The following is a 17,517-nucleotide window of genomic DNA, read 5'->3' on the forward strand; positions in this document are numbered from 1 at the left end:
GAAATGGAAATAATATGCTTGATATATTATTGAGTTAAGAAAAAGCAAGTTTCAGAACAATGAGTAGAGCATGATCTTGTTTCACTTTTTTTTTTGTTTAAATCCATGTGCAGCAGAAGAGGTGGGAGGGTACACACATGCAAGCTGCCGACAGTGGGGGCCGGGGGGATGGAGGTCTTTATACTTGACACACACTGCCATGTTGCTTGCCGTTTTATGATGAGCAAATGTTGTTTTCAGCATCACTTTTTTGAAGTTACCTTGAGCTGAGAAAGAAGTCTGAGTTCCAGGTGTGGCTCCCTCCCTTAGCTAAAAATCATAGTGAGGGACAACCCCTATTAGCCTTAGCTGCCTAATACATTAAAAAAAATTTTAAATACATTTTTAAAACTTTTCCATACTTTCCAACTGTTACGGTGGGTATGGTCACTTTTATAATCCAGAAAGTGAATAAGCCTCTGTTTTACTTTCTTAATGAGGGAATCGCACTGGGTCTCTAAAGACCCTTCCAGCTCTAACATCTCTCTAAGACTCTCTGATTTTGGATTTTGAAATTAAAAAACAAAAAGCTAGATGCCAGTGTTGTGGTTCTCAGCAGTAAAATGTGCAAGAACACCTTCAGCCACTGCTGAGACGGGGTTGGGTGGCTCTTACCTGCTCATTGCCCCTCAGGTCTGGAAACCTTTCCCTCTGGGGCGTTGTTTTGCCGGCCTTTGGAGGGAGGGCAGACCCCGCGGGACTGAGGTCTGCGTCTGCGCCCTCCGCCTGGCTCACTCAGGGCCAGACAGAAGAGCCTGTTTTCGTCATGGGGCTGAATGGTTGGCCTCACCAAGAGCGCACGCTCATCAGTGTGGCTGGTGTATCTTGCCTGCCTCTGTTGTCTTGACCCCTGTGTCCAGAAAACACTTGAGACCATGTTTGTCCAGCACCAAGAGCTGAAACCTGAGATGCGTGTACAGGAAGGAGTGCTCTTTCTGTGTGTGTTCTTCCCCCATGTGGCCTTTAGAAAGGCAACCGAGAACAGAGTTGGGCTGAAATGAAATTGGAAGGGCTTCTCCTACAGCTTACCTGGAAAGGGGCTCTGCCCCAGCTGCAGGGAATTCAGCCTGGGTATCTGGACTTAAGTCCTCAGCTGAGCTGACAGAGCCGCCTCGCTTTCATCAGCCTGCTGCGGTGTGATGGTGCTGCAGTTCTTGTTGCCTACTGTCCACATCTCCTTTTGTCAGTCCAGCTTGGGGACAGTGTCCTTAGTGTAGGACTTGCCATGAGGCTGGCATGTACCCAGATCCACATCCAGCCCTGTCAGTTTCCTCAGACAAACCCAGGGACCCACATCAGCCTCTGGGAAGGAGGCCAGAGGAGCATGTTCCCCAGCCCATCAGCCCTTTGTGCAGAGGGGCCATTCCAAGCAGGGCCACTGGGTGCACAGCTCCGGGGGTGGGCCATTTACACGGGGCACTGGGGGTGATTCCTACAGATAAATACTATCTGTGGTGCCCCTCGACTGTGTAGCTCAGTGGCCTTCGCTTGAAACTTGGTACCACCTGAGACCTAACATGGACCGTGAGCTCCTGGCCATCATCAAGTGATCACCATGCTAAGCACTCACTGAGTGCCTGTTGGGGACTGGACTCTAGGGATAAGCCTCTGTCATCTGGAACCTTCAAAACAGGGCAGACAGCTGGTGCAGGCAGTTGGAGGTAGACTTCTGTTGGTCAACATGGATGCATCATCTGACTGGTTTTCTCAGCTACCTTGTTGATTCTAGAATTTCCATAGCTCTTCTCTTTATTCACTTCTGATTTTGAGGGCATTTTTTTTCCCTTTCAGTTGCAGAGCTACTTTGCTGCATGTGAAGATGAGACCCCTGCCATCCGGAACCATGACAAGGTCCTGCAGCGTCTGTGTGAGCACTTGGACCATGCCCTGCTGTATGGGTAAGGTGGGGAGTTTCTGGAGAAGACCGTGAGTGGCAGGGCACAAAGAGGCATGAGTAGCCCCCAGAGAGCAGTCCCTAGCCTTGTCTGCCTTCCATGTCTTCTTTCCCTTGGCAGAAGCTGCTGTGGACCTCACTCATGTGGACCACAGGCTGTTCACAGTTACCCCAGTAAATGGTCTCTGAGCAGGCTTGAATGATAGGGCGAAGAATTAGCAGCTTGGTGGTGTGAAGGCATGGTGGCTGCCCATGGTCCCACTGGGATTCCGTTGTTTTCCGCCTTGAGCTCACTGCTGACATGAAGGCTGGTGGGCCAGCTGACTGCAGCTTCTTGGGGGTGGCCCTGTTAGGTCACAGCAGCTCCTATCCTGTTTTCTCAGACTGCAAGACCTCTCATCTGGCTACTGGGTGCTGGTGGTGCATTTCACCCGGAGAGAGGCCGTCAGACAGATCGAGATGCTGCAGCACGTGGCCACCAACCTGGGGCGCAGTGAGTAGTACCAGGTGGATGCTGGGAAGGGCCCCAGCGTCACCCTCCCCTTGGGAGCTCGGGACTCTCTTGTGGCCTCACAGTCAGCCCTGGGGGGCTTGATTACATCATGGGGTCCGTGGCAGTGGGGTGTCAAGATGCCAGCGCCCTCCAGGAGGCTCCCCGTCTCCCTGCTGGCAGCAGTTAGTTGATGACAGATGGATGGGGGAAGGAGAGAGACGCTGCAGAGCACCTGGCTCGTCCCGAATCCCAGCCCACGCGCGCAATGAGTCTTCCTCTCTCCCTGAGCCGGGATCGGCGGCAGCCTGCAGGATCCATGCAGGGTCCTCGCATTTCTCAACCCACCAGAAGTTTGCAGTCTGCCCTTTCTATCAGTTTCCTGGTGGGCTACAGGCTAGGGTCTGACTGGGAAAATGAAGATCTCAGGGGTGGTGGCACTCCATCAGGAGAGAAGGCTGTGGAGTGCCTGGCCCCCGCAGCCGCTCTTTCCTTCCTACCCTTCCTTGGCCAGAAGCAGCCAGCACCCTGACAGACCTTCCCTCCAGTCACTCCCACCCTTTGTTTGCAGGCCGGGCCTGGCTGTACCTGGCCCTCAACGAGAACTCCCTGGAGAGCTACCTGCGGCTTTTCCAGGAAAACCTAGGTCTGCTGCATAAGTACTATGTCAAGTGAGTGTCGGCAGTGGTCCGTCTCAGCCCCAGAGCCCCCCTTGAGCCTCCTTCCGAAGACCCTTGCCCCAGGCAGACGCCACGGCTTGGCCAGGAGTGCCGGCGCTCTGTCGGGGCTGCTCTCGGGCAGCCTGTGCCCTGCCTCTGCCTGATTCTCTGCCCAGGCCCCAGCCCCCACTGGGGCTGCTGCAGGAGCTGCAGGAGCAGAGTATTCACAGCAGCTGCTGAGGCCTGGATGCGCCACAGGCCGCAGGCCCTGTATCTGAACACGCTGGCAGTAAAGTGCCGCGTGCCTCCAAACCCAGTAGGGGAATGCTGGAAAAGGGTGGGTGTCCTTCAGGGAGTGGGGATGTCACAGGCCAAATTTCGACACAGCTGGCTTGTTGGTGCAGTGGAGCCAAGCTGGTAACCAGGCCCCAAACCGCCGTCATCCCCCCTCGTGCCTCACAGGAATGCCCTGGTCTGCAGCCACGACCACCTGACTCTCTTCCTGACCTTGGTGTCTGGGCTGGAGTTCATTCGATTCGACCTGGATCTGGTGAGACACATGGCTCCCACTGCGTGTGGGGCAGAGGAGGGGCCAGGGGGCGTGTGGTTCCATCTGTCAGGGCCCCTCAGGAAGCCTGTCGGGTGTGACTGAGCCTCGGCAACGCCTGGTTTGTTCAGGTGAGGGACGGGCCCAGGGCCTGAACAGTGGGACTGAGTGGAAGAGGGACGACCCTCTCTTGGCTTATTCAAGGCCAGAATTCCTGTTTCAGGTGACTTCTTCCTATCTTTCTGCCCCGACTTGGAGAAAAGCCACATTGTCTGGAGTATCTTAGTGCTGAGCACTCTCCTTCGTGTCTAGGACATGGCAGTTGAGAAAGGCAAGGCGTATTCGCCCCTGTGCCTCCTGGGGCCCTGGAAGCTCATCAGCTCCATGCTCCTTGCCCCCCCGCCCGCCCCCCGCCCCACAGTGCATCCGAGGAATGCAATGCCGGCCTAGAAGGCTGGGAAGTTCCCGGGCATCCTCCCGGACTCGGGCTGGGCAGGGTGCATGCGGCTGCCCTTCCTGCCCATTGTCCTTCCTAGGTCCCCACCCCATCATCACAGACTCAGAAAAGGAACTTGGCTGCTAAAAAGCAGTAGAAATCAGAGAAAGTGAGAGACTCAATAGTAAAAGAGGTCAAGGAGGGGTTGGAAGGCGGGAGGTTTCTGTCACCCGGTTGGCCTCCGGTCCACAGCATCAGAAGCCACAACCATCCCCGTTACTCTTCTTAGCAGCTTTGTTTCTGAATTGAGTACCTTAAGCCCAGTGATTTCCTAAAGAAGCTAGTGTGGGAGGGCATGACAGAGGAGACCCCAGAAGGCCACATGCTCGGGCCCACCCGAGGCCTCCCGCCCCCCAGACCTGCCCTTCCCACTCTCTCCTCAGGATGCCCCTTACTTAGACTTGGCCCCCTACATGCCTGACTACTACAAACCTCAGTACCTGCTGGACTTTGAAGACCGCCTCCCCAGCTCGGTCCATGGCTCAGACAGCCTGTCCCTCAACTCCTTCAACTCCGTCACCTCCACCAACCTGGAGTGGGATGACAGTGCCATCGCCCCATCTAGCGAGGGTAAGTGGCCCTGGGGCGGAAAGCAGCCACGCCTTGGCTGCGAAACTGATTCTGGAGCCACTTGAACCTGGCTGGGTGACGCCTTTCTTGGCTAGTTTTGGTCCAGTGGTTGAAATTTGAAGTCAGACCGGGTCAGCTATTTCCCAGACACTCATTTCATCAGAGTCCCTGTGGTGGTTAAAAAAAACCGACTCTGGGGACAAAAAGCCAAAATGAGATCATACGAATGTTAGCCCCTTTCCAGAAGGCTGTAGCCCCATGCCGGGGGCAGTTTTGTGAGCAAGGAGGGATTACTAGTATGACCTGGAAACTTCCTGCCGCCCAGGGGTGAGTGTTTTCTGCTTGGAGAGGGTTGTCCTACCCTAGGTTCTAGGCAGAAAGAGGCTAAACAACCCCTGGAAGGGGAAAAGAACCAGATGGGTCCGAAGTTTAGGGGGAACTTGCCACCGTTTCTCATGAGTCCATCGAATCTCCGAGGTCCTCCTGCACTCGCTAGTGTTGGGGACGAGTGTGCCATTGCATCAGGGATTGAAAAAGAATGTCGTCACATCTGTAGGTCATTTTATCTTGGTCCAGCAGCTTACTGGAGCAGCCTGGTTTCTTTCAAACCTTAAGCCCCCATGCGCACTTCTAAAACTGGCTGTTCCCCGCCCTCCTGTTGTGCAGGAACCAGAGCTCTTCATTCACTGCACTCCACCACACCCCTAGGGAAGGGGATCCGAGCCCAGGTTAGCCCCTGGAGCTCCCTAGAACTGCAGCAGCACTAGGACCTTGACTTTCCTCTTTCTTTATTTCTGCCTGTGCCCCGGGCCATGTCCCAAGGAGAGGGCAATTCCTTTCACACTTGACGTTAGGAAGACTCCGTTGCTCATTGTGCGAGTGGAGATGGTGGCTCGGTCCTCTCCGGTGGGGCTCCTGGACCACCTGGGACAGTCAAAGGGACAGGCCTTGGGGGAGCCGCCAGATGGTCCATGGATGGAGCCCACCTCATCTCAGATGCTGGCCACAGAGGAAGGCAGGCAGGGGGGTGTAGGAAAAAGATCAGGTGCAGGGGAACCCACGTTCTTCTCTGCCAGATCCAGGTTCTAGGCTTGGAAAGGACTGTCCCCTGAGGTCTTTACCTGGCCAGAGGCTACTGGTCCTCAGCCCATGCTGAGGAGCATCGGAGGGTCCTAATAAGCTCTCCTGGAGCTGTTGGTTAAAATGGAGAAAGTTTAATTTTTTCCTCTCCTGTTTTCTCCCCATGTCTCCCACCCTGTTGCCCCCACCTTCCCTGTCCTCCCACTGCCTGTTTCTAATCTTCAGTTTTGTCCCTCATTTTTATAGATTATGATTTTGGAGATGTGTTTCCAGCAGTGCCGTCTGTACCCAGCACAGACTGGGAAGGTGGGACAGAGTCTGCTGTTACCCTCTTTTCCTGTTTTGCAATGTTTCCATGCCAAGCTTGCTGCATGATTCAAAATCAGCTCGTTATTTATAATAATGTCAATGATCATAATAAAGCCAATGATAGATGGAATTCTGCAGTAGGAGAACTTGACCTTTAGCCCTAGGCACATCCCTTCTCCTAGTGCAGGACTCCTGCCTTTATGCAGTGGCCTTGTGGAGTCACCAAGTGACTATGTTTCTGGGACACACGGATGACCCTTCCTGACTCCAGTGCCAGTTGGCCCACCAGATGTGTGTAGGGATCTGCCCACTTGTGAGGCACTAGCAGCCCGACCCAGTGGGTGGAGACTTGTTCTGGAAAGCGAGGCCTTTGAACGGGTGGGTTGTAAGCCCCTCTGGGTCAGGTGCTCTCCTGTGTCATAGGCGTCAAAAAGCAAAGGCCAGGGCTGATTCCTTCAGGCCATTTTTGAAAGAGATTAAGGTTCAAATGAAGGAAATTGCTCAGGCACAGCTGAAACTTCCTACAGGGAGATTAAAATAAAATCTGTCAACCTTCCCACCCTGTCCCCTAGAGAGCAGGAATGCTTGGGCATTTTTCTGCCTGTGACTCCACTTCTGGACTTGAAAATTCATGAGGCTGTTCCCCTTGTGCCCATGCTTGCTCAAAGCATAGGGCCTGTTTCCGAGAGGGTTGAAACTTCCTCCTTAAATCAGAGACCATCACTAGCCCCAACCCCCTTATGAAAAAGCCTCTTGCCCTGCAGACCACTGGGGTAGGGGGCCCAGCCTCTGAAAGGGGAGGTGCTGACCCCTCATCCTGAGCGAGAGGGGCAGGTGGCTCTCCCCACTGCTCCAGAGCTGGCCCCTTGTCAGCGCCATGCTCTCTGAGCAGTGGGGGACAGGTGACCTTTTCCTAAGTAATGTGGGTATGAAATAGCTTAGTTCGTGGGAAACAAAATACAGCAGTGGGAGAAATAAATTATGTCATCTGGCCATGAGAGTGGCATTGAAGAGTCCCAGGTCTTAGGACCATCTAAAAGTCTAGAATTCCATCATAACATCATTTATCCTCTCAGCCTCTCCTTGTGGTGCACATGCTGGGCACTGGTTTTTTTCCACCCCTGATTCTAACAACTAACCCCCTTCCTCACCCAGCGCTTGCTGCCTGCTGCAGTCACTGGACCAGCAGGGCCTGACCTTCCTCTGCAGCCCCTCAGAGCTCCGGCGGCCTGAGCACTAACAGCCCAGTCGCACCGCTTGCTCGGGCCAGGCTGGGCTCCAGGGCAGGGTGAGAGTTGTCCCAGCTCTCCTGAGATGGTGGCCTGCTTTCCTGCGTTCCTCGGGCACCAAAGAGTTCCTCTGCCCGCACCGGCAGCTCCCCTAGGCGGGCTTTGTCTTCTTCGGCCGGGAGGAAAGAGGGTTTGCGGGCAGCTTAAAACTCTGGGCCCTGGGGTAGGGGCTGGGGGTTCTGTCCGTAGTCTTTGGCTCATTGACAGAACTGGTGGGTGTCCCACCCTTGACACCCACCACATTTGGGGTTTGCTTCCTCACCTGTTGGGGATCCTCCCATGAACAATTGCGCATCTCCAAGGCCTGGAGCAAGAATTCACAGGCTTTGCAGGCACCTTCCATGAGACTGATAGGCAAGGATTTCTGCATCTGAGAACTCTAAGGCTCTGGGGACCCAGCACATCTGAAGAAAGCCTCACATGCTGCTAGTGTTTCTCTGGCACAGATGGCAATTAATTGCTTTCATCTCCCACCTTTGTCCTCATATTATAAGACTGCACTTTCTTAAAAAAATGGGTGTTGTGCTGCATCAGCAGTTGTTCCCAAATGTTATAGAAAGGTGACACCAGGTTGGGACCTTCCAAGTGAGGCTGAGGATGGGAAGCACGTTTGCCACATCTCCTCTAGGTAGATAATAGTCAGCAAGACGTGTGTAAGCTGGCGAATGAGGCATGAACACCCTGCGTCCCTTGCCATTAACCCTCACCCAGGCTCTCCCACCAGCCGGGCCCCAGCGCCCTGCTTGGCGGCTCCGCCTGCCTGGACAAATGCCCAGTGTGCTCTACACGGGGGTGCTCCCTCCTCTCCATGCCCTGTTCCAGTGACCTGGATGGGTGGTGGGAGGTGCCGGGGGAGCAGTTAAACCAGCTCCTCTCCGGAGAGGCAGTGTCGCCCCCACCCCACATCTCTCCAGAGTGGAGCCGAGGTGAGTGAGTGATCCGGGGGGGACCATGGGCAAGCTGAGGTTTGAATGAAATTGAGTTCCCAGCACCCAGCTTGGAGGGGCGCCTGGCCTGCCCCCAGGGAGCATGTTGGTAGGGTGGCTGGGAGAGAAGCAGCCCCCGGAGGGCCCACGAGGCATCTGTGGGGGCATCTGCTCACCACACCTTTCTGCTCCCCGCACCCACTCCCACTGGCCGTCTCCCCCCCCTCTGCTGTACCTGAGGTCCTTCTTTCTGCCTTCCCCGAGGCTCTGCCCCTTCGGGCCCCCTGTCCTGTCCTCTCAGCCTCTGCTCCACTCTGCACCCCTCTTGTGCCCTGACCCCTGGCCTCTCCCTCTGTTCCTCTCCCTCCGTTTATCTGCCTCTGTGGGTGACCCTTCAGAGGACTTCTGTATCTCAGCCCTGTCCGTGGCATGTGGTGCTGACGGGGCTCCTGTGTACTCTAGCACCCCCTGAAGGAAGGCCTGAGGGGTGTGGCCCCCTCACCCCCTGAGGCATCAAGGTCCCTGTCCCTGAGGGTGTTCAGCCTGGAGGCTGCTTCACCTTGAGGTTTGTGAACTCAGCCAGACTGCTGTGAGCCCCGAGGGCTCCCCATGGTGGTAGTGGCGTCCCTCCAAGTGCCCTGTCCTGTTGGCTTAGAGCTTTTGCTCTTGAAACAGGCCACCCTGCTCAGATTACCCTGTGAGGAAGCTGCCTGCCTCCCTGACGAGATAAGGCCTGCTCTGGGGGAAAGGGTCCCCGGATGGTGCCCGACCGGCCGTCTCCCGCTCGCTCTTCTCCCAGATGGAGACCTCACAGACACCGTCAGCGGCCCTCGCTCCACGGCCTCGGACCCGACCAGCAGCAAGGCCTCCACCAAGAGTCCCTCCCAGCGCCACAACCCCTTCAGTGAGGACCAGGCAGAGGCTGTGTCCTCCCCCGACACCACCCCTGTGCACACCACCTCTCAGGAGAAGGGGGAGTCCCACATCCATGACCTGCTGGATCCCTGCACAGAGCTGGAAGTCATCAGGTCAGCAGGGCAGGGCCCCCAGAGAAGGTGGGTGAGCACCCCAGTGTCCATCTTGTCTACTGTAGCATCGCTTTTTAGTTCACGCACACTGGGACCCACCTGAGGGCAATGGGGTGTCTTCCTAGAGACTGAGCACCACGCCCTGGCCCCACAGTTCTTCAAGCAAGAGGAAAGAAGAGGGCCTGAGCTTGGGAGGCAGGGGGCACAGGCAACAACCATGGCTTCCGGGGTTGCCCAGGCCAGGGCATTTGTCAGGGGCCCCTCAGCCAGAGAGCACCTTCAGACCGGACTCCTTTCCCAGGGAGTTCTTGGACATTAACGCACAATTTCTGAGATACATACTAATTTTAGTTAAGCGTGGCTCATTGAAAGAGAAGTAGCTTTTGTCATTGACAGGGACATAGAACAGAAGGAGTGGGTGGATGACAAGTTGGGAAACCCTTGGCCCAGAGCCTCTTGGGCTCCCTGACCTGCCCCGGCTCCCGCTCTCAAGACTCTCAGCACTGAATAAGGTGTGCATGTCAGACTTCCCTGAGGTGGGGGATCTGCTCCGCAGGGACTGGAGCCAGGGGTCCCACTCTCACAGGTTGGTTCGAGTCCTGAGCAGCTCGAACAGTTGAGCCCTGGGTTGCTTAGCCGGGCCCACTCCAGCCAACTTGGAGCCAAGGAGTTTGAGCCCAAAAGACTTTGATTACATGCCTAGTTGAGTTAGCCGTGGTGCTAAGTAACAGGAAGTGAGGTCAGCTCAGGGTCCAGTGCCCACATGCCAAGAGGAGGGCTGAGTAGGAGGGCCACTGGTCTGAATAACCATGGCCTGTTTTTGTTCCCTGGAGCACAGCTAGCTCAGTTGTGCCATGAGCTAGAGTTTGCAGGACCTGCCCAGGGATTCCCCTGGCTACCGCCATCTGTGCCTCCCTGCTGCTGGTCCCTGCTTCTGCCAACAACAGGGATACCTCAGGGCCCGAGCTGCACGGCCCCCTGGCCCAGGGCCCCCACTGTGTACTGCCCAGGACCACTGAAGCTCTCTGGCTGTGCCCTCAGGTTGCATGTCCTGAATCACCACTGACTCAGCCCATCTGATTTCCCTCAGTAGCGTGGTGCTCAGATATTAAATCTCTCCCCATCACTACTGTCCCAGGGTCACCAAGAAGAAGAAGATGGGCAAGAAGAAGAAGACCAGGTCAGATGAAGAAGCAGGCCCACTTCACCCAGCCTCTACCCAGCACCGCTGTGCCAAGCACGGGTGTGGAGACAGCCTCGTCAGCAGCCCAGGCCTTGGGCGGGGCTCGCCAGACGCTGCCTTGGCCTCCCCCCAGGAGGAGGGAGAGGGGCCCAGCAGCACAGCGGAGAGCGGCGAGCCCTCAGAGCCCGGCCAGGTGGGCCTGCTTATCCCCGAGATGAAGGACACCTCCATGGAGCGCGTGGGGCAGCCCCTGAGTAAGGTCATTGACCAGCTCCATGGGCAGCTGGACCCCAGCACCTGGGGCTCCTGTGTCGAGTCCCCAGACCAGTCCTTTCGGACCGGCTCTTCCGGGGATGCCCCGGAGAGGCCGCCGTTTTGTGACTTCAGCGAGGGGCTTCCAGCCCCAATGGACTTCTACCGCTTTACCGTCGAGAGTCCAAGCGCTGGTGCATCAGGTGGCAGCCACCATGACCTTGCAGGGCCTGGCCCACCGCTGCATGTTCCTGGTAGCTCTGAGACTGCTGGCCAAGAAGAGGAGAGAGGAGGGGAGGCTTCGGCGCCTGGGCCCCTAGAGGACACTCCAGGGGAGGCTCTGGAGCCAGAGACCCGGGAGCTGGTGCCCCAGTTGTCCCTGGCTGGTGAGGGGCCTGCACCTGAGCCAGAGCCCAGGACCCAGGAGGCTCTTTGCCGGCTCAAGCAAGACCAGACCAGCCCTTGTCTGAGCAGCGCCGGGGACTCCGGGGTGGATGAGGGGCAGGGGAGCCCTTCTGAGATGACCCACTCAGCAGAGTTCAGGTGAGCAAGGCTGTGTGTGCAGCTGGCGTGCAAGACACTCCCAGTCCTTGAAGCAGGGATGCTGGGTGTCTGTCCCCCGAATAAGCACAACTCCCGGAAGGCCCAGCCCGGGCTGGGAGGTAGGAAGGGGTGCCATCCTCCCCTCCCGCACGTGGGCTCCAGGTTGGGGGCAGAGCCATCACACTTATGCTGCCTCTCTGTGCTTGTGCCGCCTCTGCCACCCTCCCCAGCCTGACGCCTTGCCGCCCGCGCTTGTCCCCCTCACAGAGTGGACAACAATCACTTACTCCTGCTGATGATCCACGTGTTCCGAGAGAACGAAGAGCAGCTTTTCAAAGTGAGTCCCAGGAACTGGAGAATGAGCAGGAGCTCACGCAGCCAGGGCGAGGCGGGGCGGGCCACCCGCCCGGTCGGAAGGGAGAGCGTGCTCCCAGTGTGGGCGCCTGACCTCCTGCTGTTTGGGCCTCTCAGATGATCCGGATGAGCACCGGGCACATGGAGGGTAACCTGCAACTGCTCTACGTGCTGCTCACAGACTGCTATGTCTACCTGCTCCGGAAAGGTGCCTGCCGCCCCCGGCTGGGCCAGAGCAGCTGCTCAGAGGTTGAGGATGAGACTGCCACCTCCCTTTCCCTCTCCCCGACCCCGTCTCTCAGCTGCCTGACATGTGGTGATGAAAACGCACTCCACAGAAGGTGTCACTAGCAGTCCCAGCAAGCCCAAGACAGGAGCCTGGGGCCTCCCCTCCCCAAGCACCCCCATGTCGTTTTCCTACTCCATCATTTCAGATCGTAGGGCAAGAATTGGCCCTCTCTGAGACAGGGGGGTCTTAGGAAATGGGACAGGGGAGGGAAAAGAGGCCACTGGGGGTAATAGGCATTGGTGTCTCCTCTCAGGAGCTGCAGAGAAGCCATACCTGGTGGAAGAGGCCGTTTCTTACAATGAACTTGACTACGTGTCGGTGAGTCCAGGCTCTGCACTTGGTGTATGTTACAGGGCAGGGCAGCCTGCTCTCAAAGCCACAGAGCAGCCCCTGGGGTGGGCCAGCTCGTCTCTCAGAGCATCTCCTGTGCCTGAAGCTGGGGGTAACAACCAAGCTTGAAGAGGCCTCTTTGTCAGCTATGCTTCTGAACATCCCTCCCCAGCCCTTGCCAGGGTCCCAGGCCTCTGGCTTTTACCTCGTGGCAACTCCAGGATGTGCTTCCTCCCTCCCCAGCCAACCCTCGGTCTGGCCATGGCTGCCTCTTCTGCCAGGCAGCAGCCAAGCCCCATGTACATGTGAAGGTGTGGTTTCTGGCAGGTGGGCCTCGACCAGCAGACAGTGAAGCTAGTGTGCGCCAACCGCAGGAAGCAGTTTCTGCTGGACACAGCTGACATGGCCCTGGCTGAGTGAGTGCCCCCCATGCCCAGGCCTGGAGAGCAACATCTGCCACTGGTGTGACCAAGTCCTGGACTCCCTGCCCTCAGGATAGAGGTATAGGAGGTCGGATACAAAGTAGTGGAAGACAGGAGGTGTGTTCCCTTTGGTACCTGCAGGGATGTGAACAAGCACTGGCTGACTGACTTGTGCAGTCACCCCCATACCACAGACAGGAAGAGGACTGGCATTTGTCACCCAATCACAAAGAAAGCACAAGCCCAGCAGCTGGGCAGTGGAGCTGTGACATGTCCCCCCAACCCCCACCCCACTGCCTATGAAAAGTATATATAATGAAATCATACCCTGTACTGACTCCAGGTCCTATCCATTCAAATTCAGCTGTATCACCTTGTCCAATCTTCCCTCCCTGTCAAAACCCAAGTCCCCTTGGCCATTGAGAATGATTAGGCCTTTTCCAGGTCACTGATGACTGTGGACTGCTGCTGGAGCCATTGCCCTGTTAGCCACCCTGAGCTCTGGTTCCAGCCAAGCCCCTCCCCCAAGTTTTTGTGACCCCTCCAGGCCAGCAGCCCATCCAGCTGAGGGGTAGGGACCCCCCAGGCACCTGACAGCAAACCCCACTCCCTGTGCAGGTTCTTCTTGGTTTCTCTGAAGTCTGCCATGATCAAAGGCTGTCGGGAGCCACCCTACCCCAGCGTCCTGACCGACGCCACCATGGAGAAGCTGGCTCTGGCCAAATTTGTGGCCCAGGAATCCAAGTGTGAAGTAAGAACTTGGGGAGGCAGGGGTGGTATCGTCCCTGAGATGTCAGCCCTGGAATTAGGGTCAAGGGTTGCAAATAGACGCTTTTCGCACTTCTCTCCCCATACTCCGTGGTCCTGTCCCCCTCCCCACGTGTGGTGTGTCACTGCTGTCTCAGTGGCCGCTCCTGGTGCTGAGCCATGTGAGCCCGGTAGGGACCTCACTACTCTGTCTACTGCCCCCCACCCAGGTGACCGCTGTTACTGTGTGCTTCTATGGGCTTGTGCACTGGGAAGACCCTCTGGATGAATCCCTGGGCCCCGTCCCCTGCCACTGCTCACCCCACGAGAACGCCATCACCAAAGAAGGCATGCTGCAGTACAAGGCAGGGACCTCCTACCTGGGCAAGGAGCACTGGAAGGCCTGCTTCGTGGTGCTCAGGTAGGAGCCCCTGCAGAGCTGGCCTCATGCTTGGTACACAGGTGTTTGGGCTGTCAGCTCCCAGCAGGGATCTCTCTGGGGCAGCTCACTGAGGAGAGAGCCCGAGCAGGGGGCCTCCCTCCTCCCCAAGGGCTTTGGAGTAGATACACCCCAGGATAATAGAGCATCTGTGTAAAGACAACCATCTTTGGGGCCCAGGGAATCCTGGAAGGCCTCAGGTACAGAGCTGGGCTGGGGCTGCACGGCCTTTAGCTGACCCCAGGTCCGTGGAGGGAACCATGGTCTCTGCTGTGCCTCTGCGGTGCTTTCTCCATCCTCCCATCCAAAGAAGATAGGCCCCTGGCCTCCTTGGCCTCTGGGGTTCCAGGCCCAGCTTGTGGGCGGTCTCTGGGATATGGGCCCCACCTGGCCCCCAGTTCCTAGGATGGGCCTCACCCGCGCTGTGTTGTGCCCCTGCAGCAATGGGATCCTCTACCAGTATCCTGACCGCACTGATGTCACCCCTTTGCTGTCAGTGAACATGGGGTGAGTGTCCTGGTCAATGGGGGGCTGGACAGGTGTGGGGCCTGGTGTTGCTGCTGAAGGTCAGGTTGTGGCGGAGGCCAGGGCCCAGGGCTCCTGTCCTCCCTGGCCTGTGCTGGCTCCCCGTCTTGTCTGTCAGCCTGCGCCACCTCAGCCCCACCGCACCCGCAGCCCTGCCTGGCACTGTGGGGCCTGTGGAGCTCTGAGGGCCACCGGAACCCAGAGGAGGAGGGGAGGCCTCCTCTCAGGGAGGCAAGAGGTGCTCTTTGGCTCAAAAGGGTTAGTCCAATGGGGGAGGCGGTCCCTTTTCTGCAGGGCTCCGGACCTGGTGGGGAAGGTGCACACACACACACCTAGAGGAAACCCCGGGCTGCAGAGGGAACCCGGGTGGCCGAGCCCTGAGGCCGGGCCGGAGCTCAGAGCTGATTCTCACCCCTCCCCTGGTGTTTTTAGGGACCTGAAAGGATCTTGGTGATTCTGTAGGTAAAAGGTATCACACAGAAAGGGAGGGGCTGCCCAGCAGCTTTAAGCCTCTCCCGAGAGCTGCAGGGGTCTGGACGGCCTTCCAGGGGCAGCCCCATGTTCCCACGCCAGAGCCAGCCCTGCCTCTGCGCTCCTGTTTCACCCCTCATCCTCTGGCCCAGGGGGGAGCAGTGCGGTGGCTGTCGGAGATCCAACGCCACGGATCGGCCCCACGCCTTCCAGGTCATCCTTGCCGACCGGCCCTGCCTGGAACTGAGTGCTGAAAGCGAGGCAGACATGGCCGACTGGATGCAGCACCTCTGCCAGGCTGTGTCCAAAGGGGTGAGCTCCTCCTGCCTCCACATTCACCTGGCCTCCCGACCCCTTCCAGGATCCCCAGGGCCCCCCCCCCAAACACACACCAGTCACAGAGCGACCTGTGAGCACCCACACGGGCCCTCAGGGGACATCCCAGGAGGCAGCCTGGAGCACAGGGCCACCTAGGGCCTGGCCACCCGCACTGTCCCTGCCCCGACTCCTGAGGTTGGCACACCTGCCTGATCTCTGGGGGGAGGGCAGAAGGGCTGGCTGGGCCCCTGGTGCAGACCAGCCCCAGAGAGCTCCAGCTTGCCTCTCCCCTCCCCTCTGCCAATGCCCTTCAGGTCATCCCCCAGGGGGTAACTCCCAGCCCCTGCATCCCCTGCTGCCTAGTGATCACTGATGACCACCTCTTCACATGCCATGAGGACTGCCAGACCAGCTTCTTCCGCACCCTGGGCACCGCCAAGCTGGCCGACATCAGCGCCGTCTCCACTGAACCGGGCAAGGAGTACTGTGTCCTGGTGAGCCTGGTGGGGACGACAGAGGCAAGCCCTGAAGAAGGAGTGCTCTGTCTGCTCACCTGGGGCCCCCGCTCTCTCCAGGAGTTCTCCCAGGACAGCCAGCAGCCCCTCCCGCCCTGGGTCATCTACTTGAGCTGCACATCTGAACTGGACCGATTTCTGTCTGCACTGAACTGTGGGTGGAATACCATCTACCAGGTACCTACCTGCCCAGGGCCCTCAGAGTGGAGCTATCCCCCAAGGAAAGGAGCCCAGCAGGCACAGACTGAGATGGGAGTCGGGGGCCTGGGGACAGCTCATACCGGTAGCTCCAGAATCGATGCAAACATTTAGGACCAAAGGGACAAGACCCTGGCTCCCAGTAAGTTTTAGGCTAAAGGTGAAAGCAAACCCAGGAAAAGCCATTCTGGAACCGGACCTGCTCAGTCAATCAAATAGGAGGAATTAAGTGCTTTCGGTGGGCTAGAGCCTTGCCTGATGGTGGGGACACAGGATTGGCAGAGCCGTCTCCCCTTCAGAGCCTAGCGTTGCTGTGGACCTCCTGGGCTCTGAGGTGCTCTGCACTGGCCCTACGGGAGCCCTGGGCTAGCCTGAGGTGGGAAGCAGCTCCCGATGGGTGTTCTCAGGCCAGGGCCCACGTGGGGCAGACCCGAGTCAGGCCTTCCCCAGAGGGAGGCTCAGAGTGCATTGCCCTCTCTGCTCATTCCCCTCCTTGAAGGGCAGGAGCAATCAGCAGGGTGAGTGTGGTCCCAGGCGAGGCCGCAGCTGGTGCAGAGGGATTCATGAGCCCCGCAGCACACGGGGAGTGCAGAACCCTGAGCTGTGGCCCTCAGGTCCCCTCCCCGCCCCACCCAGGTGGACCTCCCCAACAAGGCCATCCAGGAAGCCTCCAACAAGAAGTTCGAGGACGCCCTGACCCTCATCCACAGCACCTGGCAGCGGAGTGACAGTCTCTGCCGAGGCAGAGCCTCCCGGGACCCCTGGTGCTGAGGCAGGGCTGGCTGGTGTCCCGCTGGGGCAGGAGAGGGAGGCGCGCCCAGCAGCGCGTGTGGCACTGTGTCACTGCCGCTACGCCAGGCTCCCACCCAACCCCATTCCACAGGGCGGCAGGACCACCGAGCGGGGCTTAGGAGCAGGGTGGCCCCCTCCCAGTGGTCAGAACGGGTGCCCCACACTCTCCACCTGGCAGGAGTGGGCTGGAGAGCCCTGGGGGCAGAGGGTCTGAGCCCTGTGGGCTCTGCAAATGGGGCCCCCACCTCCCCTGAACTGTCTCTTCAGGATGGGGAGGGGAACAATACTGACTCTGAGGGGAGCAGAAGGACTAGGAGGGCAGGAGCCCTCCTTCCTCTCCTAGGTCAGGGGCTGGGCAGAGGCCCAGGCTGCCCTGGGGGCCCTGAGCGGCCTGCCGTCCTTGTCCATGTTGGCCACGCAGGAGGCTGGAACGCCAGAACGCCAAGGTCCCAGTGCATGTCGCTCCTCACTAGCTCCAGCTGCAGGCGCACTGCTGCCTGCTCTGCCAGGCTGCCCCGCGAGTCTGTGACCCCTGCCTCTGCCTTTCCCTGAGCCAGCAGTGTCCGCAGGACACAGGACACGGGCCGGGAGCCAAGGGGAGGGCGGAGGGGTCGGAGAGGAGCAGGACCCACCAGCCTCATGCCCTTGAGGGCGCCTCCTGACTGGCCCTTGCTTGGTGGGAGCCAGGTCCTTCCCAAGAGCTTTGTCAAGGGCCCTCTGGGGGAAGGGGTCTGGTTTTGTTTTTTAAAATAAAATAGATGTTATATTGCCAATACTTGTCACTGGCCCTTTTTGACCAGGGTAGAGTGGGG

The 17,517-nt window shown here is 58.2% G+C and overlaps 1 protein-coding gene across 6 annotated transcripts in view; it reads left to right on the forward strand.

Moving 5' to 3' along the window:
• The window catches only part of PLEKHM2 (pleckstrin homology and RUN domain containing M2), a 35,239-nt gene extending 17,761 nt beyond the window's left edge, over positions 1 to 17,478 (forward strand). Inside the window, exons 2-20 of one of the 6 annotated variants that reach the window (XM_036999540.2) lie at positions 1,831 to 1,937; positions 2,317 to 2,426; positions 2,995 to 3,094; positions 3,545 to 3,632; positions 4,509 to 4,695; positions 6,022 to 6,081; positions 9,099 to 9,327; positions 10,466 to 11,305; positions 11,573 to 11,642; positions 11,777 to 11,867; positions 12,202 to 12,266; positions 12,606 to 12,694; positions 13,319 to 13,451; positions 13,678 to 13,868; positions 14,328 to 14,393; positions 15,035 to 15,194; positions 15,515 to 15,694; positions 15,776 to 15,892; positions 16,550 to 17,478. In XM_036999540.2, the coding sequence (XP_036855435.2) occupies positions 1,831 to 1,937; positions 2,317 to 2,426; positions 2,995 to 3,094; positions 3,545 to 3,632; positions 4,509 to 4,695; positions 6,022 to 6,081; positions 9,099 to 9,327; positions 10,466 to 11,305; positions 11,573 to 11,642; positions 11,777 to 11,867; positions 12,202 to 12,266; positions 12,606 to 12,694; positions 13,319 to 13,451; positions 13,678 to 13,868; positions 14,328 to 14,393; positions 15,035 to 15,194; positions 15,515 to 15,694; positions 15,776 to 15,892; positions 16,550 to 16,684 (3,018 nt within the window). In that variant the 3' untranslated portion in view covers positions 16,685 to 17,478. The other 5 variants (XM_073233256.1, XM_073233255.1, XM_073233257.1 and 2 more) reach the window with 5 other exon arrangements.
• The last annotated feature ends 39 nt before the right edge of the window (positions 17,479 to 17,517 follow it).

Source organism: Manis javanica, chromosome 4 (genome assembly GCF_040802235.1).
Source record: "Manis javanica isolate MJ-LG chromosome 4, MJ_LKY, whole genome shotgun sequence".
NCBI lineage: Eukaryota > Metazoa > Chordata > Mammalia > Pholidota > Manidae > Manis > Manis javanica.